Genomic DNA, 22,818 nt, shown 5'->3' with positions numbered 1-22,818 from the left:
GCAAATGCAATTGTCCACACTCGCACATTTATAGCAGTGCCAAAGCATGGATGGCGGGAACTATATTGCAACACAAGTATTTATGTGCCATATCTCAGTAGAGATGTTTAGAACTCTAGTCTGTAAGGCTTAATTAAAACTGTCATCTTGTGAAGAGCTCTTAGCTAGTCAGAGCTGGTAGGACCCTCAATCAAGCATTTGGTGCACTTCATGGATGGACAAAGAGGTTTGGCATTTTAAAAGAGGTCCAGGCCTGCCACCCAGTGCTTCTCTTTCAAGACTCTTCTACAAAGTCTTTTTGTGACTGCCCTCCTCACTTCCTTTGAGCACTTCTAAAAGTCTAATATGCTTCTTTGATAATGAATGTCTGTCCCACTCAACTAAAGTTGCTTGAGATAATGCAAGATATTCTCCCCATCTCAAAATCCTTAACTTAGTTCAGATCTGTAGAGTCCTTCTTGCCCTATAAGCTAACATTCACAAATTCCAGAGATTAGGACATGGGTATCATTGGGGGCCATTATTAAGCCTACGACAGCCCTAGTTCTAATCCTTAATTTCACTCAGGCTAAAAGTCTTTCTTGTGTAACCTTAAAACTCAAATTCTTATCTACCAAGACTAGTAGTCCATCTATCCATCCATTTTCCTGCTACAACAGTATAAGCTCATGTGATTAACATTCCAGTTTTCACTTCCTTCTTCCATTTGGGCCACTGAGTATTTTCTTTCATTTCTTATGAGTTCAGATATTAAAAAAGAGTATTTTCTATATTTTATCTGCTTTTCTTAGGATTTTATAGAGGAAGATTTTTCAGGGTATCTAGTTTGTAATATTTCCAAAAATTGGGCATCTTTAATCTACTCCTATATAGATTCTGCTCCCCCAACTCCACTAGAACTGTTCTTTTCAAATCACTAGCACCCAAGCATATCATGATACCCAACAGTTTTTATCTGCATTTTACCTAAACACACAGAATTCACCCCAGAGGATTATTCCCTTCTTCTTGAAACATTCACCTCTCGACTTCCATGATATCACACCCTTCTAATTTTTTTTCTTTTTTCTTACTTTACAGGTTATTATTTCTCTTCCTCCACTACTGTCTCCTCTTCTATCTGACCTAAAATGCTTCTTCTTTCTGAAACAACATCATTTACTCTCTAACTACACAGTAAAGCTTCAGGATATCAGTAGGAAATATCGGTAGAAAAGTCTTCTTTGTGAGTACTCAGTGTATCCAAGTATATGGAGACAGTTTAGTAGATTAAAAGAGTTAATTAATGTTTATCTCCTAAAAAACAATCTTACAGTGGGAAAAACAGGCAGAAAATGTTTTATGTGCTTTAAGTCCCCCAGGGAAAAGTGCTAATGACATGCAAATCTCTTCCTAGACAACAGTAAATTCCTACTGAAGAAAATTTCTCTAATTGTAAGTACTATTTTAAAAACCTTCCAACTCTGTATAGCTCTTACTGAATATCAGATAATTCATACTTTCAAAAGGCTAGAGGAGAAGCAGCAAAGTCAGATGGTCCTATAAAAAAAATGGGTCATAAGAAAGCCCCGATCTACTTCTCTGTTGCCAGCTTAGTTTCCCACCCTTCACTTTCTCCAGCTCTGCCCACTAATTTCCTCTCCTTTTCACTGAAGGCTCCATCCCTCTCCAGCTCCTGAAGCAAACCTGACTGAGACAGGAAGCATTTCCGTAAATCTTAATACTCCAACACTCTTATTACCACTGCCTTTAAAGAATTCAGTTGCTAGAAACACCAAGATCCAGTGACTTAGTTACTAATGCTGAGCTCAGGTGTTCCTCACATTCACTCCAGTAATGGTTCTTCCACCTTCCTCACCCCTGCCCCTGCCACATTCTCCATAAAACAACACTCACCAAAGACCGTGCGGGCAGGGACAGACTCTCTGTTGAGCCAGAAAGACACTTGTGACAGAATGACAGTCATGATACATGGCAAGTAGGTCTGGATCACAAAGTAGCCAATTTTTCGCTTGAGATGGAAGTGGGTTGTCATGACGACATATTCTCCTGGAGAGTAAAATTAGACATTATGCAGCCAAATAAACATTGCTGGATCAAGGTGGGCCCCAATTCAGTTCACAAAGCTCCTTAACCTTATACTCAAAACAAGACATTGTAGCACCTCTCAGGTACATGTAACCAGATCTCTTTAATAATCATGAAGTAGTACAGAGGTGGGTTTTTTTATTTTTTGGTGAAAATGTTACCAAACGCAAGTCTGTGTGCCCAATGCACAGTGACACCAAACAATACTGAAACACATCGGAGTCAAAAACCCCGAACTCCCCAAAAGCTTTCCACAAAGCCCTTTTATAGGAAAGGTGAGGGAGGGATGTGGTTAGTTGTTGCAAACTTCTTGGTGTCAGATCCTTTGTTCTTGAGGTCAGGTCATGGTCAGGTCATGATGTTCCTGTAAACCTCCACCAAAATAAATGTTATTCTCTGTCCTGACAAGAAAAGGAAGGGGAGGCATTTATTTCGGTCTCCATGCCTTCTTGCAGCTTTTAACAAATCCCATAAGCAAAGCAATGTCATTACCGCTCAATTTACATGTTCAAGGTTCCAAGGCTCCGAGGTCAGGTCCTAGCTAAGAGGAGGGGGCACTCTGCAGGCCGGTCACCCTGTCTGGGAATGTTCATCCAGCACCCAGTCTGGGTCCTCCCACTAGTGCCCAGGCCCAGCTGAAAAGGCAGGTCTCAGCTGGTGGTGCCTGCAGGGCCAGGTCCCCGGACCCTGCCCAGCCATCATCACTGACAGAGCCAGGCACCCAGGACCCAGCTGGCCCTCAGGCTTTTATTTAAACTGGAGAGAATCTGACGCTTCCATGGACTGTGACGAATGGAGACTGCCACCACCATTACGTTGCTGAGGTGGGGATGGGGGAGAGGTTCACTGCTGCTTCAAGGCCTGAGCCTGGCCAGTGGGCAGTGGTAGAGGGGGCTCTGGAGCTCTGTGGGACACAGCCCTCAGCCTGTCCCCAGGCCCCCCAGCTTACCTGCCAGGCCCCCCAGCTCACCCACCGCCCTGAGGCCAGAAAGCCTGGAGGGCCTGGGGAGAGGGCCGCCATCCACACTCTCACCACACTCTCTGACTCGAGGACCCCTGTGAGCTGACTGTTGTCTGAGTGGGCCCTCTGAACCCCATGGCAAGGGTCTCATGCTAACCACTGCACACCTGCCCTGCCCTTGTTACATCCTAGGAGGGCACTGCAGGGGCGTGGACAGCAGCTGAGCTGAGGGGTTCACACCATCCAGTAACAGATGTCTGGCATGTGGGTGGGCAGAGGCCGGCATCTTGGGCCCCGGGCCCGGGCACCAAATGTCCCCTGTACTGGCGTGGAGGGACCATTTGGGGAGCGTGTCAAATCCTGTATCCTAGTGTGGTAGTCCCAGCCGGCCCGTCTGTCCAGGCTTGCACTGCCCCACCTCGGGGAGGACTTGGTAGGAGCAGGCAGGCCAGGCAGCTGCATTATTTCCTCCGGGGCCATTTCCTGTCCTCCCTGACCTTGGGGAGGGCAAACACCCCAGCTTCCTGGCCTCCCCTTGCTGCCAGAGGCGCCCCCACAATGCCTGTGCTGGGGCCTTGCACGTCAGATGCGATGAGCGACCACCCCTATCACAAGGTCACAATGTTCCAGCCGCAGCACCTTCAACTGGCATTTCACACCAGCAGAGGGTCTCCCAAATTCACAGTCACAACATTGCCATCTCCACTGGTCTGCTGGTCTACCTGTCAGTGTGCCTGCATGGAGACCTGAAACACCCCAGACTCAGACTCACCCAAGACGACAAGCTGCAATGTGTGTGTGTGCCTGAGGCTGCTGCAGCGCACTGCTCTTCCAGGCCTTGGGCGGCAACTGCTGGGGCAAACGGGGAGAGCGCATAAACGAGGCCAGTCCTGAGGAAAATGACCCAGGGAAACTGCCACTGTGGGGATCAGTGTGACACTGACTGTTGGTGGAATGGGACCATTAGTGTGCCCGCACTGTCCCTATTACAAAAATATATGCTTAGCAGTGTACCAACACAGCTTTCTCAGAGCAATTTTGACACGAGTTCATTCAAATATATTAATGTCCTCATGTAAATAATAATTAAAAATAATCTCTTCTATAGCATTTGCTATGTAACATTCTTAAAGTATTTAATCTTCACAATAACCCTATGAGGTCGGTACTATTGTTATACTCATTTATGGGTCAATAAACTGAGGCAAAGAGAGACTGAGCAATTTGCAGAAGATTACCCAGCTAGTAAGTAGGAGAGCCTGAATTCAACTCCAGATGGGTTGGCTCCACAGCTTATGCTTTCTAACCACTACGCTCTACTGTTTGAATGGATTTATTGGGTTAAAACCTAAAGTTCACATAGCAGAATATGGGCTGGCCTACATCACCCCTCTTCAAAATAAGAGTGAACACGTGTTAAGCTCTTACTATATACCAAACAACTTTGAGTGTTTTTGGAGTATTAACTTTATACCCTCCCATCAACTCTGTAATCCAATAGTTAATTATCAGTTAATTATAAAATTATGCTGGATTTGTCAGAAGCATTTTACATATTGAGCACTCCATCCTCCTGGAATGAATCTCTTCACCAAACTCCTAGGCCATGTTGCTCTTCTGGTTTCCCTCCTACATCATGACCTGTCCAATCTCCTTTGCTGGTTCCTTTAAATTCTCAACATTTGAGATTGTCATGACTCAGTACTCTTTTCTGTCTCACTCCCTTGGCATTCTTATCCAGGTCTGTATCTTTAAATAATATCTTCAATTTTGATAATGCCCCAATGTATATTTTCTGCCTGGGCTTCCTACTTGTTATGGGTTGAACTATGTCTCCTGGAAAGATATGGTGAATTCGTAACCCTGAATACCTCAAAATGTGACCTTCTTTAGAAAGAGGCTTGTTGCAGATATAACTAGTTAAGATGAGGTCGTACTGGAGTAGGATGGGACCTAATACACTATGACTGATGCTCTCTTTTCAAAAGAAGAGAGAGACACAGGGAGATGTGTGATGACAGAGGCAGAGACTGTAATAGGGGCGGGGCAGGTACGAGCTAGAGCAGCCCCGCTCAGCCATTGGTTGGTGTCACAGTGGGCTCCTCCCCCAAGCAAGCAACCGTTAGCAATCAACTGTCAACAAACTACCATTAGTGGTCCCACTCAACCACTGGTTGTTATTCCTTGCTCCAACAACTGATCTGATTTATTGGCCTGTTGTGTGGCAAGCAGAATGAGCTTGGGCTTGGTAACAAATTTTTGGCAAAGCTAGCCAGGAGCCTTTCTGCTTGTGGCCAGCCAGCCCAGGTTGGGGAATTTTCGGGTAAGGCCCTAGCGGCTGCTGGGTACACTTGTCCTGAGGATCTTCCCTTCAAAATTCCCTGAAGTGGCACCGGCTGCCCCAGCGCTTGGTAGTTGGAGCAAGGAACCAACATTTGGGAGCCGATGGGCTCCATATAGTAGGGTAAGTCACTCTGGTGTGTACAACAGGGAACATTTTCCCCTCTCAATTTGGGCTTTTGCTCTAAGGGACAAGCCAATTTGTTCATTTGATTGGGGTACCCTGTTGGAGAGGGGAATCGCTGTTGGACTCTACCTGATTTGTGAACTGATTTATTTGCTTTTGTTTTGTGTTCATTTGCTTTTTTGTTTGTTTGTTTGTTTTTGTGGTACGCGGGTCTCTCACTGTTGTGGCCTCTCCCGTTGCGGAGCACAGGCTCCGGACGCGCAGGCTCAGTGGCCATGGCTCACGGGGCCAGCCGCTCCGTGGCATGTGGGATCTTCCCGGACTGGGGCACGAACCCGTGTCCCCTGCATCGGCAGGCGGACGCTCAACCACTGCGCCACCAGGGAAGCCCCATTTGCTTTTGTTTTGCGTTCATTCATGATGGAATCTGTTTGTGTCTTTGGTATTGGAATTTGCCTGTGCTTTTTGTGTTTTGTTATTCTTGAACTTATAAATATGGGAAATACTCCATCTGTCCCTAAGGAAAGCCCCTTGGGGTATACCTTAAATAAATGGGCAAAATACAGCTATGGGCCTATGACTAAGGAAGAGATGATATTCTATAGTAATAGTGTGTGGTCCCAATATACGTTAGGATCAGGAGAGTGATGGCCCTTGAATGGATCACTTAATTATTATACAATCTTGCAATTACAATTGCTTTGTGAAAGAGCATGTAAAAATGATGAGATTCCATATGTAGAAGTATTTATGCTATTGAATCAGGAGGGAAAGAAGTCAGATAGCTGCCACCTTATGGTACAGCTGTCTGAAAGGAAAACTAAGGGAAAACCTGTTCTACAAAAGGGAGAGGGGGAAAGTGAGAGTGAGGACATGTTATTTCAAAACTTAAAACCCCCTCTGGCCAACCTGGCTCCTCCACTGGCCGAGCAGACTGCAACAGCAGTTGTTCCGACAACCCCCATGCCACCAACATATTCACGGCCCCCTGTTTCCCCTACTTATGGGGATCAATTAGAAGTTTCTATGTTAACCCTCGTGGCACAGGGGCCTGGTTTGGTGTCACCATCTAAGACCCAACAGGCCACCCAATTTGGACTGGGAGCCACTTTCGGAGCAGGGCAATTTCCCTTGTGCCAATATCCCATAGGAAGCCTTAGTGCAGATGGCCAACAAACTGTGTTTCTATGGATGCACAAGCCATTCTCAACTTCAGATTAATTGGAAAAACCATAATCCTACATACCAAGAGGACCCCCTCTATATGACTGAACTTCTCATTTCTATCTTTGCCACTCACCATCCCTCTTGGGCAGACATTCACACTCCTATGAATATGATGCTTACTGGGGTTGAAAGAAGGATGGTTGTTGACAAGGCTAGAAAGGAATCACACCAGCTCCATCTACCAGACCCAGATGAAGCTCTAGAAGCAAATCTGGCAGTTCGTATTGCTGAGCCTGACTGGGATCCTAATAATGGGGGCATGCCGCTTCTAGAATATTATAGGAAATGTGTCTTAGTGAGTCTTAGAAAGGGAGTACCCAGGCAAAAGAGCTTAGACAAAATTCAGGAGATACACCAAAAACCAAATGAGGATCCATCAGAATTTCTAGAAAGAATTTATCAAGCTTATAGGTGCTACACTGATACAGACCCTGAGGCCCCCCAAAATATGAGAATGGTAAATGTGACATTCATTGGGCAAAGTGCCCCAGGTATAAGAAGAAAATTACAAAAGTTTGATGGTGCACTTGGAATGAACCCTTCTCAATTGGTAGACGTTGCTTTTAACGTGTTCAACAGCAGGGCACAACGACAGAGGCAAGAGGATGCAAGATGGAACGCCGCTTTGCTGGCAGCAGCATTGGATTTCCGGAAGGCTACTAACCCGGAGAGAGGTAAGCCACCACTGGGGAGAGAACAATGCGCTTACTGCAAGGAGGAAGGGCATTGGAAAAAAGATTGCCCTAGGCTGAAGAATAAGAAAGAAAACAATAAAAGAAAGATAGGAGCCTCTCATATGGTAGAAAGGGAGGAACATTCTGATAATGAATGAAGAGGCCCGGGGCTCCCTTGGACTTGAGGCGTCCAATTTCAATTTCCCCACAGGAGCCCCAGGTAACTTTGACAGTGGGGGCCAAGTTGACTGACTTTCTGATAGATACAGGTGCAACATACTCTGTGGTAAACACCAAGGTGGCACAGAAAACATCTCAATCCATCCTGGTCACAGGAGTTTCTGGAGAAGTACAAAATCGTTTTCTTACAACCTCTAGAATGCCAATTAGGGGACCTCACCCTGAAACACAGTTTCTTATATATGCCAGTGTGTCCAGTCACTCTTCTGGGCCGAGATCTCCTTTGTAAATTAAATGCTCTAGTAACTTAACTTTTTCGCCAGGACAGCTTGACATCAGGGTCCCACCACAGTACGCTATAAGCCTACAGATGGCACTTATGGATGTCCCAGAAAAGGAGACAGAGCTCTTTCCCCCTGAGGTCTATGAAAAGGTGAGGCCACAAGTATGGACTGATGGCACCCCAGGGAAGGCCAAAAACACATGGCCGATACAAATCCCATTGAAAAGGGATGCTGAGACACCTAATCTAAAACAATACCCTCTGAGGCAAGAGGCCCAAAAGGAAATTCAGCCAATTCTCGAAAAGTTTTTGAAAATAGGACTGAATAAACCTTGTCCCCATATAACAGCCTTATTTTCCTGGTCAAAAAGCCAAACTCAGCCGGGTATTGCTTTGTCCAAGACTTGAGGGCTATTAATGATATAGTCCAAGATCTGCACCCTGTGGTACCTAATCCATACACTCTGCTTACAACTATTCTGGGAGAATACAGCTGGTTCTCAGTTTTGGACTTGAAGGATGCTTTTTTCTGCATTCCTATTGCAGAAGAATCACAGCAACTGTTTGCTTTTGAATGGCAGGACCCAGAAATACAGGTAGTCTAACAGTATTGTTGGACAGTCCTGTCTCAAGGATTTAAGAATTCCCCTACCTTGTTTGGGGAAATGTTGGCTTGGGACCTTAGAAACTTAATATTGGATGAAGGACTTATACTCCAATATGGGACAATTTGCTTATAGCAGGCCCTACATATGATAAGTGTCTATAAAATACCATTAGAACCCTAAACTATTTGGCCAATTGTGGATATAAGGTCTCCCAGAAAAAAGCCCAAATATGTAAGCAACAAGTCACGTATCTGGGCTTTGTCCTTTCCCAAGGACAGTGGGGTCTTTTGAGTAACAGAAAACGGGAAATTGCAGGCTTGGGAACACTCAAGACTTGCAGACAACTGAGGGGGTTTCTGGGAATGGCAGGGTTCTGTCAGGTTTGGATTCCAAACTATGGGCTCATAGTAAAGCCCCTCTGTGAGGCTTTAAAGGGACATGATTTTGAGCCCCTTACTTGGACTACAGGATGCCAAACAGCCTTTGAAACAATAAAAACAAAGTCAGTCTCAGCCCTGGCTTTGGAACAACCAGACTTAAAGAAACCTTTCAAATTGTATGTCCATGAGAGATAAGGCATAAGTCTTGGGGTGTTAATTCAAACTGCGGGGAATAGCCCTCAACCTATTGCCTGCTTCTCAAGACAGGCTAGAACAGACTGTTAAGGGATGACCCCTCTGCCTTCGAGCTGTAGCAGCTACTTGTGACATATTTCAGGAAGCTGAGAAGTTTACCCTGGGGCAACCCACCACTGTGTATGTTCCTCACCATGTCCTTTCTTTACTGGAGCAGAAAGGGGGCTACTGGCTGACTTCGGGGAGAATGGGAAAGTCCAAGCCATTCTCCTGGACAATCCCAACGTAAGACTTCAGGTCACTTCAGCCCTAAATCCAGCCACATCTCTCCGAATTGATGTTGCACAATCCCCAGGGCACGACTGCCTACAAATCATCAAGCTAGTGTATTCTAGCAGACCTTGGCTGAACCAGATATGAAATTGTTCACCGATGGAAGCAGCTTCATGGACCAAGGTAGGTGATGCACTAGGTATGTGATGGTAACCCTTGAAAGGATTGTTGAAGCAGAAGCCCTGCCCCCAGGGAGCTCAGCTGGGAAGGCAGAAATCATTGCTCTGACAAGAGCCCCCCCGCTCCTCGCTAAAGGGAAGCAAGTAAATATATACACAGACTCTCACTATGCATTCTCTGTGGTGCATGCCCACGGGGTGAACTGGAAAGAAAGGGGGCTTCTCACTTCAAACAATAAAGACATAAAACATGCTTCTGAAATCCTGTCACTATTAGAAGCAGTCCATAAGCCCTCACAAGTGGCTGTAATGCACTGCCCAGGCCACCAGAAGGGTGAGACTCATATAATAAAGGGCAGTCAGTTAGCTGACCAAGCTGCAAAGAAAGCAGCAAAGAAATGGGGTTAACAATCCATGATAGGGTCACTTCTCCCACAGATCGACTTGTCAACATACCAGTCAGTGTATTCAGGAAAGGAGAAGGAGAGAGCCAAAGAGTGGGGATTCACTCTCGATCATACCTCACTTGGCTAGAAATGTAAAGTACAAGGAATTGTTTTGATTCCTGAGGCCCTCTTGGACACTGTGCTGCAGCACCTTCATAATAGTACCCATTACGGGAGAGATGCCACCTTACAACAGATTCAAATATATATAATGGGGCCTAACCTACAAAGGGCCATCCAGCAAGTCACTCAAAATTGCATGATTTATGCTAAAAATAACACAAAGACTGCTGTCACACTTCCCCAGATGGGGACTCAGCACAGAGGAACCTACCCCACCGAGGACTGGCAAATAGACTTTACTCAAATGCCTTGAGCCACAGGAAATTTCAGGTACCTGCTAGTATTTATGGACACTTTTTCAGGAAGGGTGGAGGCATATTGCCCCAGGACAGAAAAAGCCTCCAAAGTGGTTAGAGTCCTCCTTAAGGACATTATCCCCTGATCTGGAGTGCCTAACTCCCTTCAAAGTGATAATGGGCCTGCTTTTGTCTCTAGCATAACCCAACAAGTGGCTAAAGCACTGCAAATGAATTGGAAGATACATTCATCCTGAAGACTACAATCAACAGGAAAAACCGAGAGAATGAATTATACATTAAAAAGGAGCATTGCTAAAATATGTCAAGAGACTAATTTAACTTGAGATAAGGCCTTGCCAGTTGCCCTGCTATGGATCAGAGTGGCTCCCAGAAGCAGGCTTAAATTGAGACCCTTTGAAATATTGTATGGTAGGCCATTCCAGGTGTCTGCCCAGGTGGGAGAATCTATAAATGCTCTGAAAGATCTAGCAGTTGCCAATTATGTTAAAGCTCTGGGCACTATACTAACCTCTGTTCATGAGTTTGTTGCCAGCAGGTGTGCCCATACAACTGATGTAACGTTACATCCTTTCCAGCCCAGAAACTGAGTCCTCCTTAAAACCTGGAGGGAACAAGGGACTGAGCACCAGCTGACCGCAAGGTGGACAGGACCACATGTGGTATTACTTATCACACACTCATCTGTCAAGTTAGCTGGAGTAAAGCCATGGATTCATCACACTCGGGTTAAAGCAGCACCACTGTCATCAGAAAATGACCCAACTCCTGACAGGCCTAGAGAGCAATGGGTTTATGAATCCTTAGAAGACTTAAGATTGCTCTTCAAAAAGAGTAAGTATTGGGCTTCCCTGGTGGCGCAGTGGTTGAGAGTCCGCCTGCCAATGCAGGGGACACGGGTTCGTGCCCCGGTCCGGGAGGATCCCACATGCCGCGGAGCGGCTGGGCCCGTGAGCCGTGGCCGCTGAGCCTGCGCGTCCGGAGCCTGTGCTCCGCAACGGGAGGGGCCACAATGGTGAGAGGCCCACGTACCGCAAAAAAAAAAAAAAAGTAAGTATTGAGATTAAAATTTCATTGTAGAAGGAATTTCATCAGGTTCAAATGGTTGTAGATAAAAAGAATTGTATTGCTTACTAACATTTTTAAGGAATATTCTCGACCCAAAACTGATCAATTCCATTTCACAATCACCCCCTCATCTCCCCTGTTCAGTGGGAAGTAGCCAGAAAAATCGTCACCCTTTTTCCCACAAGATTGTGGAATGGACATTGACAGTGGGGAATTGTAATAGTGGTGGGGCAGGCGTGAGCTATAGCAGCCCCGCTCAGCCATTGGTCAGTGTTGCAGTGGGCCCCTCCCCCAGGTGAGCAACTGTCAATGAGCGACCCGTCAGTGGTCCTGCTCAGTCATTGGTCAGCACTACAGTGGACCCCTCCCCCTCCCCCTCTACTGTATAAAAGGAACCTCCAGAAGCAACCACCCCAGCCAGCACCTTGGCTTCAGACTTCTAGCCTCCAGAATTAGGAGACATAAATCTCTGTTGTTTTAAGCCATTCAGTTTATGGTACTTTGATATGGCAAACCTAGGGTTCCCTATAATGCTCTACACCTATATATTCCATTACCCATTAGATATCACCACTTGGGGATCTAATAGGTATCTTGACCTAACATGTCCAAATCTTAGCTCTTACTGTCTCCATTTCCTACCCCTCCAAACTATCCCTTCCAACAGATTTTCCTATCTCAGTAAATGGTAGCTCTCAGGAGCACAAATCAAAATTCTTCAAAATCTTTAACATCATCGACCACTCCCTCTCCCTCCCTCGTACATGTTTCCATGTGTGCATACACAAATGCAGACACGGGCACAGATACATTGACAGTTCTTCAAAATATATTTATAATTTGAGCATTTCTCACCACTTCCGCTGTTACCACTTTGGACTAAGCTACCATCATCTCTTACTTAGAGTACTGTAATAGCTTCCTAATGTGCCTTGCCTCTGTACTTGTCCCCTTCAATGCATTCTTAGCATACCAGCCAAAATGAGTCTATTATAATAAAAGTCAGATTCATTCTTTCTTTTGCTTAAGGCTCCCCAATAGTTTCCCATCTCTCAAAGAGTAAAAGGCAAATTTCCCCAAAGAGTCTCCAAAGGTCCATGCAATCTGATTGCTCTACTACCTTTCTTGTTAGAGCATCTTATTTTTCACCTCTCTCTCTCTCTCTCTCTCCCCCCCCCATTTGGTTTCAGTATGTCTCCCAAATGAGTCAATTTTCCACTTTCCTACCTCACCCACTCCCTTGTACCTAAGCCTAGGAAGCACCATCTGGTTAGCCAAAGCTCAATATACAATCCATATTGTGTGTGTGTTCACATTCTAGCTTGTTTATGTGAACATGAAAAATACAAGTAGGCTTAGTTTTAATTTAGCAAAGAACTATCATACAAAATTATAGAATTTCTTCATTACAACATTGGGATTGCTTTTTTTTCTCTCTGCCGCTTTTTCAATCCTTTTATTTCTTTGTTCCCCACCCCCTCCCCCTCTCTCCTCCTTCTCCCCCTCTCTCCTATCTGTGTACATTTCAACTGCTTTCTTTCCCTGTCCTTCTGTTCACTCTTTTTCTCAGCTGAGGAGGCACTGAAGATTTATTTTTAACAATAGTTGGACTTTGATTAGCTTGGGGAATTTCCTCCCCTTCCGCATATTAGTCTCACACCCCTGAATTCCTTCCTGTCTATTAATCCTATATCTGATCATGTAAAATATTTAATATTTATGAATAGTTATTATATATTTTATATAAGTTATATTCTGTAGATCTGAAAGGAAAGCAAGTGGACTTTTCAAGAGCTTATCAAATTAGCCATTGTTTTAAATAACTGAATATATTTTCTTAAGCCTCTCCTTTTCTATCCTTCTTTCCTTCAATTTCTATCTTGTTGTTTCTCTTCCAAAGAAGCAAAGAGAGTGATTTAAGATCAGGAAGGTGGTGGAATAGGACAGCCCCAGCTCTAGTACCCTGTCACAAAAATATGGTTTAGCAGCTACCCACAGAAGAGAACACCTTTGTGAAAATCCCAGATCTAAGAAGTAAAGCTGAAGCAGCACCCATCTGGGGCATGAAAACCAAGAAAAGTGACATTAGAAGGATAACAGAAGTGGTATCAATTTGTCGCCTTCTTCCTTCCCCCAGGCCAGCTCAGTGCAGCACCTAGAGGGTACCTCTGAGTCTATGGTTTCTCCAGTGGGGAAATGAGAACCCAAGGCAGATATCCGGGTTTCCTGGGCATTCCTCTGGAGGCCCACTTCTGCTTTGCCTCATGGGGAACGCTCTGGGAATTGGCAGGGCCAGATAATTTGGGGTCAGCTAGCACAAAGGAATATGGCATACCTTATAGCCAACATTGTGCGAATCTTGGAGGTGGTATCAGGTCCCCTGCCAGCATCATTGCCTGATCAAAAGTACAGTCAGCAGTCTAAATTCAACTGCAAGGGAACCCAACCTCTGAGAGCAGCCCACAGCTCTGGCATACAGAGGAGTAAATACAAAAGCCCCGCCCAACAGCAGAGCTCAAGCCAACTGCAGAACTCTAGCAGAGCCCTCTTCCAGTGGCAGTGAGCCACGCAATAGGGCCACGTCCCTTGGTGGCTGTTGCCTCACTGCACCAAAATGGTGACCTCAGGGGTCAACTGCTGCTCTGGCTAAGCAGTCATGGGGTTTTGGCGCCCCCCCCACCCCGCCCACAGAATGGCATCTGCAGGTGGGTCAAAACACACCTGCCACGCTGCTCTTATTTTCTGATTTGTCTTCACTTACCTATGTTCCAAGTCTAAACAAATAATATACACAATGACAGTAATGAGAGTTTTTCTAACAAATGGTCAAATTTCTAGGAAAGATGCAAAAATAAGATCAGGCTCCTCTTAGAAAATTAATGTAAATATTGCAAATAAGGGAAAATGGAGTCAGTGCTGGAGTAGGGAACAGTGTGAAGAACTAGCCACCAATTTAGAGAAATTTCATTCATTTATTTAACACATGTTTGAATCTGGAGCAAAGAGCAGGAGCTCTCTGCTTAGAACTACTTCATGCTGAGTACTGACAGCTTTCAGAGAGAAAACCACTCATACAAAACAGAACACCCACAGATTGTGGGATTTTCTCTGGCCCAACTTCCCATTAGTATGTTGGACCCCACATAGAGGAGCATACCAGAATTCAGAAAGGAATGCCCATAATTTATAGTCACATGAAAACAATATACATTTATGTGAGGTAATATTTATGTGGTTTCTAAACCAAAGGGTGTCAAATAATATACAGCAAAAAGTCCACCTCCTTCAAACCATTTCATTTCTCCTTCCTTTAACTACAATTAACAGCTTCTTGTGTATATTCTAGAAATACTATTCCTATACTAATATATATCCTTATAGTCTTTGGTGGTTTTATATTTGCTATTTTCACTCAACAGTATATCCTGAAGATATTCCCATTGAACTTCCTCATTCCTTCTTACACCTGCATAGTTTACTGATATACATTGTATCATGTTTACAAAACTAATTTGCTATTATAATCTAATATCTGCAATAACCCTACTTTCAAATAAGGTCACATTCTGAGGCACTAGGGTGCAGGATTTCAACATATCTTTTGGGGAGACATAATTCAATCCATAACATCTGCATTGCCAAGAGTGAAGGGAAACTGGAATGCTCATACACTGATAATGAGAGTGTGAACTGTTTCACCTTTTAGAATGGCAATTTGTCAATATGTATTTAAAAATTTTTAAATGTGTCTACTTTCTGAAAGAGCAATCTCAATATTTTGTTTTTATCCTAGGCAGGTAATTACATAGGAACAAAATGCTATATGGAAAAAGAAGGTCTTTGCAGTGTTCTTTATAGCATTAAAACGGAAAATAATCATAGGTAATTGGTTAAATGGATTATGATCCAGTAAGATGAAGATATTATTGAGTTTCACAATGAAATGCTATGCTTCCCACTGATAGCAACACTTATCATTGTCAAGAAGGCTGGCTGTGGCCTCAGATGATGGCCTTTTAATTTTCTTTTTAAATTTAGAGTAAAACTAAAACAGGTAATAATTAATATATGCCCATTCTAATTGTTAAAATATTATTACTAACTACTTAGAACTAACAACAAAAAACAAATGTTGGTGAGGATGTGTGGAAATGGAAACCCTCATGTACTCTTGGTGGGAATGTATACTGGTGCAACTACTATGGAAAACAGTATGGAGTTTCCTCAAAAAATTAAAAATGGGGGACTTCCCTGGTGGTCCAGTGGCTAAGACTCCACGCTCCCAATTCAGGGGGCCCGGTTTCAATTCCTGGTCAGGGAACTAGATCCCACATGTCAAAACTAAGAGTCTGTGGGCTTCCCTTGTGGCGCAGTGGTTGAGAGTCCGCCTGCCGATGCAGGGGACACGGGTTTGTGCCCCGGTCCAGGAAGTTCCCACTTGCCGTGGAGCAGCTGGGCCCATGAGCCATGGCCGCTGAGCCTGCGCGTCCAGAGCCTGTGCTCCGCAATGGGAGAGGCCACAGCAGTGAGATGCCTGTGTACTGCAAAAAAAACTCAAAAACAAACAAACAAGAAAACTAAGAGTTCACATGCTGCAACTAAAAGATCCTGCATGCCACAACTAAGACCTGGTGCAGCCAAATAAATAAATAAATAGATAAATAAATAAATAAATATTTTTTAAAAAATAAAAATGGAACTACTATACGATCCAGCAATTCCACTTATGGGTATTTATCTGAAGAAAATGAGAACACTGGCTTAAAAAGATATATACACCTCCATCTTCACTGCAGCATTATTTACAATAGCCAAGACATGGAAACAACCAAAGTGTCTCTCCATGGATGAATGGATAAAGAAGATGTGGTATATACAGATACAATGGAATATTATTCAACCATAAAAAGAAAGAATTTTTGCAATTTGCAACAACATGGATGGACCTTGGGGACATTATGCTAAGTGAAATAAGTCAGACAGAGCAAGACAAATATTGTATCTCACTTACATGTGGAATCCAAAAAACAAAACAAAATGAACAAAAAACCAAGCTCATAGATACAAAGAATAGATTACTGGTTGCCAGAAGCCAAGGGTAGGTGTTAGGTGAAATGGGTGAAAGGAAACAGAAGGTACAAACTTCCAGCTGTAAAGTAAATAAGTCCTTGGGGTGTTATGTACAACATGGTAACTATAGTTAGAATACTATACTACACATTTGAAAGCTGTTAAGAGTAGATCTTAAAAGTTTTCATCACAAGAAAAAAATTCTATAACTATGTATAGTGATGGACGTTAACTAGACTTCCTGTGGTGATCATTTCATAATACATACAAATATTGAATCATAATGTTGTACACCTGAAACTAATGTCAATTATATCTGAATAAAAATATATCACTGGGCTTCCCTGGTGGCACAGTGGTTGAGAATCTGCCTGCGAATTCAGGGGACACGGGTTCCAGCCCTGGTCTGGGAGGATCCCACATGCCGCGGAGCAACTAGGCCCGTGAGCCACAACTACTGAGCCTGCGTGTCTGGAGCCTGTGCTCTGCAACAAGAGAGGCCGTGATAGTGAGAGGCCCGCGCACCGCGATGAAGAGTGGCCCCCACTTGCCGCAACTTAGAGAAAGCCCTCGCACAGAAACGAAGACCCAACACAGCAAAAATAAATTAATTAATTAATAATAAAAATATATCACTAGCTTGTGTGTACATTTTATTTGGATCCTGTACACTTAGTAACAAGAAAACATGCTTACAATATAAAATTACATAAAAAACAGCTTATAAAACAGTATCAATATTATGGCCCCATTTATATAAAAACATATTTATATTAAAAGTGCAAAGAGAACCTTCTTAAAGGTTACACACCAAAATGTATAATAATCAGTTAATGCACAAAATTCTTCTAAAAGTTTTTTTCTAGATGGTGGAATTAAAGAATATTTTAATTTACATTTTTTGTTCCTCTGATATTTCTAATTTTTCTATCATGAACGTGTGATAAAGACTAAACAAACAGTGGCTTAACCAAATGAAATGGGGCTGCTTGAATTGCTAATGATGGGTCTCAAAAGTTGATACCAGGTGAGCAGTGCTAAGGAGGGATGGGGAAGTCAGGAGAGTGAACAGATGCTATAGCCCCAGGAATTCTCTCCCTTCTACGGAGTGGACCTCCAGGGCCCCTGGGTTACCCTTGGTCTCTAGGGGTCTGCCTTGCTGTGCTGGGATGCACAGAGCCTTCATCAGGAGCCTGGATACTCTTTGCTTACAGGCTGGGGTGGGAGGGAGGGGAGGGTCTGATCTCAGATGGGAGGTCATTTGCAGCAGCAGCGGCACCCCACAGCAGGAGGTGGCTTCTGCTCAAAAATGCAAGGGTCACAGTAGGACAGTAAAAATACACTTTGTACATGCAGGCACTAAAGGTCCTCCTCCCTCTACCTGCTTGGAGAGAACAGAACTGGCCAGGTGGGTACTTTCCCCTCACCCCCACAGATCAGCTGACCTTCTCCAAGAGATCATGTTCTCACAAACCTCTGGTCTTTTGAAACTCTGTATTGCCATTCTCAAGAATAGCCTTTCGGGCTTCCCTGGTGGCGCAGTGGTTGAGAGTCCGCCTGCCAATGTAGAGGACACGGGTTCGTGCCCCGGTCCAGGAAAATGCCACATGCCGCGGAGCGGCTGGGCCCGTGAGCCACGGCCGCTGAGCCTGCGCATCCAGAGCCTGTGCTCCGCAACGGGAGAGGCCACAACAGTGAGAGGCCCGCGTACCGCACAAAAAAAAAAAAAAAAAAAAAAAAGAATAGCCTTTCCCCACACCAAGTTCCAAATCTCTAAATCCTGTTGTCCTTTAAATCCATTTCAAATGCTGCTTTTTTTTACATTCTAGCCCCTGGTCCTAGGATGGAGGGAGAACAGACCACAGACATACTGTAACACTATGAGAGGGAACAGCAGTGTCCAGCTAATGAAAAAAAGGACAAGAGTACCCTACTTCATTTATAATTGTGGATTCAGAGATCTTCCATGGAGACAAGTGTTGAAAGTTCCCACCCTTTCATGGCAAAAAATATTGTAAGATATGTGGGCCCCTAAGATATACTCCATTTTGTCAAATACCCTAAAGTTAGTTGGGATTCAGGGTGTGTCCTTCCTCAGGCCCCTACAACTGGTCAGTTTCCAAATAGATAGGACTTAAGGCTACAGAACAAGCCTCTAAATACCATTTATCAATATCCAAGGAAGAGCCATTGAGAGGACCTGGCAATGTTTGCCAGACACACTTGTTTCTGAAATGGGTGATTCATTTAAGAAAATAATTCCATGGCTCATTCCTGGACCTCCTGGCTGTGTTCTGGACCCTCCTGGGGTTATTACATTGCCACCTCTGTATTGGCGGAGTTAAGCAAATATCTTCATGAAAACTTTAGGATCAAAGTTTAGCTCTCCCACTATCATGGCTTCCCTCTGCTTTCTCTTCTACCACAGTCCAGCCCTAATGACCTCAACCTAACTCACGAAGAGACAGCAGGGCATCATGGTTAAAAGCATGATCTTGGAAGCCAATCTGCCTGGGTTCAGATCTTGGCTCTGACATTACATAACTGTGACATGGAACAAATTACTAAACATCTGTATGCCTCAGTTTCCTTAAGATAATAGTACCTACCTCACAAGACTGTTTTATTAACATAAGTTATTATAAGCACTTAAAACAGTGACTGGTATGTGGTACAGGTTACAAAAATGCTTGCTAAATAAAATAAATAAATACCTGTACTAGACCGGATTATTTCTGTCCCAACAACATGGCCCAGCAGGTCATATTGATTCAGTCGAGAGCCATCCTGTGCCACTTCCACAGATTTGTTCTTCCCAAGAGTCCAAGAGTAAACTACTTCGGCTGTTGTATAGGCATCTAAGGCAGAAAAAAGTCAAGAAGGAGAAGTGAAGGGAAAGGAAAATGATTATTTTTGATACTAAACTTGCATGAGATTGAAATACAACTTCCATCCCAAAAGAGTTTTAGGTATGTGGTATATCTTCAACTGAAGTACATTTATCCATGCATGTATTAAGTACTTGTTGAACAATTACTAACAGTTTATGCTGGACACACAGAAATAAACCCAAAGTGGTCACTTGCTTCAATGACTCACAGTCTTCTGGACTGCCAATAAATTGTTAAACTTTTCCTTCTCTTGTAGGATAGAGAGTAGGGGCAAGGGGAGGAATGGTTAAAATATTACCTAATGCAGATGTCACAAATTCAAATGCCCACAGGAACTAGAGAGGTATCTTAAATGACCAAATCAGGCTAGTTGTAGGAAAAATAAACTGCTAGAAATGTAATACAATTTTCTTTAACTAATTATGGGGTGAACATATGAAATAATGTAAAATATCATACTGGGGATGTTTTAAATTAAAAATGAAAAATTACAAATTAAAAAAGCAATAATTAATGATTACAGTTTTATTTTGAAATGTATTACCACTTTAATTTTGCAAACCAGAAACCTGCCACCATTTCTTCTGCATCAGGGTATTAATGTCAGGTCTTGTATTTGGAATTCCAATGTTGAGTACAGAATTTAGTACAGATTAATTTTAACAGGGGTGTGGGTAAGGAAACGGTGAGGGAATGAGGAGTAAGGTTATTTAGTTTTAGTCAGTATCTTAAAAGAATAGAGTTGCTTTCTTTCCAGACACAGATTAACTCTTTGCACAGTGGGTTTTATATTTGGGGTGAGCACTTTGCCCTAACTCAGATATCTAGGCTCATAGGGAAACTGACAACCATACTGCTCATACTGCTCCTCTTCATTCATTTTTGAGCTGTTTATTGTTCAAGTCATTGGGAGGTATCCAGCTCATGGTGGCAGCTATTATGTCCATAATATGCTCTACTTAAACCTTTTACCACAAAGCAAATAATTGCTAGTCAATCTACCAATGAACGAACATAAATTCTGTATCCCTACAAAACTTTGCAATGCTGGATATGTATTTCATAAAAGTCTGACGTTAACACTTACATATATTAATTGTGATCTGCTTATGTTACATTTTTTAGGACTTTTTTCAATATATTCAAGTAAACCATTTTCTGATTTGCTTATAATGGACAACATGCCCAAAAGTTGTTCATTCACATCAAAATTCTCATTGAAATTATGAGAAAATACACATAACTATCATAAGTGACAAAAGAAAATGCCACAGGAAATCTAACTTTTAAACATAATGTGCCCTGTATATGGTCTCAGTCATTTCTTCAACTCACTGACAAAAATACTTCTGGTTCAATGTATAATTTCTACTGCAATTAAAGACATTTTTATGAATCTTGTGTCTATAAAATATTTTGATGCCTGTGAAGGTATATTGCTTAATTAATGCATAACTGCTTTTCCCAGCAGCAACACTTAATGTATATATTCAAATACAAAACCTGTTGAACTTTCAGTCTATTTAATAAAATTAAGATTTTCATTGTACATCTTTTTTAATATATCAATTATGGTTCTTATAATGGATTTCATAATGTTGATATCTGAAGTTTTATTTTTCAACAAAAGCATACTGTGTATGCATAGAAACAGTGTATAAATAGTCTTCATTTTTATTAGGAAATGCAAACTTGCCACCTTTTTTGAAATAGTCCTTTCAGTCTATCTTTAATTTATTTATTTTAAATTTTTACAGCTATGGGTACAAGAACTATGTCACTTTCCTCTTAATTCAACTAGGAGCTCTTAAATCTATCAATTAAGTGAGTTGATTAATGGCAACTGACATTAGACCTTGTTTTCAGGGAGAGAGCAGAAAGTGCCCACATACAAGGGACAGCCACTACTCAGCCCCAGCTGTTTGTGGCCAGGTGGGGATTTGAGTCCAATCTTCTGATTTCATAAAATAATAAACAAATCTGGAATTTTGTATGACATCTCCCAAATTTCAAATCTTGGAGGATAATTTTGAAGGTTACTAACACTGTATAGATCAAATAAATGACATCTGCAAACCACCAACTTGTAACCTCTTGTCTAGAGGTTTTCCCCTATGGATGGCTGTGGTCTTTTGTGATTCTGTTTTGGAAACAAAGCATCCTCTGCTGCCTATGGGGTATCTAGGGCTCCCAACTAAAATTGAGATCTTTAAACTACAATCACCAAGAAGAAAGGGATATCATCTCCTCAGGACTCTTCTCACACACTTACCTAAAACTTATACTAAGACTATTAAGTGAGGACTATCACAAGGCTATTAATAAAATGTGATTTCACAAGGTCCTTGTCCTCTCATTTTCCCCAGTGCCTTCTAACCTTAATATATATGTTTGGGTTCTACTATGCCTAAACATATAATTACCTGTATATGTCTTCTTTTGTTTATTTTTATTTTTTTATACAGCAGTTTCTTATTAGTCATCAATTTTATACACATCAGTGTATACATGTCAATCACAATCACCCAATTCATCACACCACCATCCCCAGCCCCCGGCAGCTTTCCCCCCATGGTGTCCATACATTTGTTCTCTACATCTGTGTCTCAATGTCTGCCCTGAAAACCGGTTCATCTGTACCATAGTTCTAGGTTCCACATACATGCGTTAATATACAATATTTGTTTTTCTCTTTCTGACTTACTTCACGCTGTATGACAGTCTCTAGATCCATCCACGTCTCAACAAATGACCCAATTTCGTTCCTTTTTATGGCTGAGTAATACTCCATTGTATATATGTACCACATCTTCTTTATCCATTCGTCTGTTGATGGGCATTTAGGTTACTTCCATGACCTGGCTATTGTAAATAGTGCTGCAATGAACATTGGGGTGCATGTGTCTTTTGGAATTATGATTTTCTCTGGGTATATACCCAGTAGTGGGATTGCTGGATCATATGGTAATTCTATTTTTAGTTTTTTAAGAACCTCCATACTGTTCTCCATAGTGGTTGTATCAATTTACATCCCAACCAACAGTGCAAGAGGATTCCCTTTTCTCTGCACCCTCTCCACCATTTGTTGTTTGTAGATTTTCTGATGATGCCCATTATAACTGGTGTGAGGTGATACCTCATTGTAGATTTGATTTGCATTTCTCTAATAATTAGTGATGTTGAGCAGCTTTTCATGTGCTTCTTGGCCATCTGTATGTCTTCTTTGGAGAAATGTCTATTTAGGTTTTCTGCCCATTTTTGTATTGGGCTGTTTGTTTCTTTAATATTGAGCTGCAGGGGCTGTTTATATATTTTGGAGATTAATCCTTTGTCAGTTGCTTCATTTGCAAATATTTTCTCCCGTTCTGAGGGTTGTCTGTTCGTCTTATTTATGGTTTCCTTTGCTGTGCAGAAACATTTAAGTTTCATTAGGTCCTATTTGTTTATT

The 22,818-nt window shown here is 42.7% G+C and overlaps 1 protein-coding gene across 7 annotated transcripts in view; it reads right to left on the bottom strand.

Annotated features, from left to right (window-relative positions):
• GABRA3 (gamma-aminobutyric acid type A receptor subunit alpha3) overlaps nucleotides 1-22,818 on the bottom strand; it is a 313,354-nt gene that overhangs the window by 19,220 nt on the left and 271,316 nt on the right. For all 7 annotated transcript variants that reach the window (XM_060292122.2, XM_060292123.2, XM_060292121.2 and 4 more), the window contains 2 exons: nucleotides 19,194-19,337; nucleotides 1,897-2,049 (listed from right to left, as the gene is read on the bottom strand). In XM_060292122.2, the coding sequence (XP_060148105.1) occupies nucleotides 1,897-2,049; nucleotides 19,194-19,337 (297 nt within the window). The remainder of the gene's footprint in view (nucleotides 1-1,896; nucleotides 2,050-19,193; nucleotides 19,338-22,818) is intronic.

The sequence above is a fragment of the Globicephala melas genome, chromosome X (assembly GCF_963455315.2).
Source record: "Globicephala melas chromosome X, mGloMel1.2, whole genome shotgun sequence".
NCBI classification, from domain to species: Eukaryota; Metazoa; Chordata; class Mammalia; order Artiodactyla; family Delphinidae; genus Globicephala; species Globicephala melas.
This window is presented reverse-complemented; position numbering and strand designations above follow the sequence as displayed.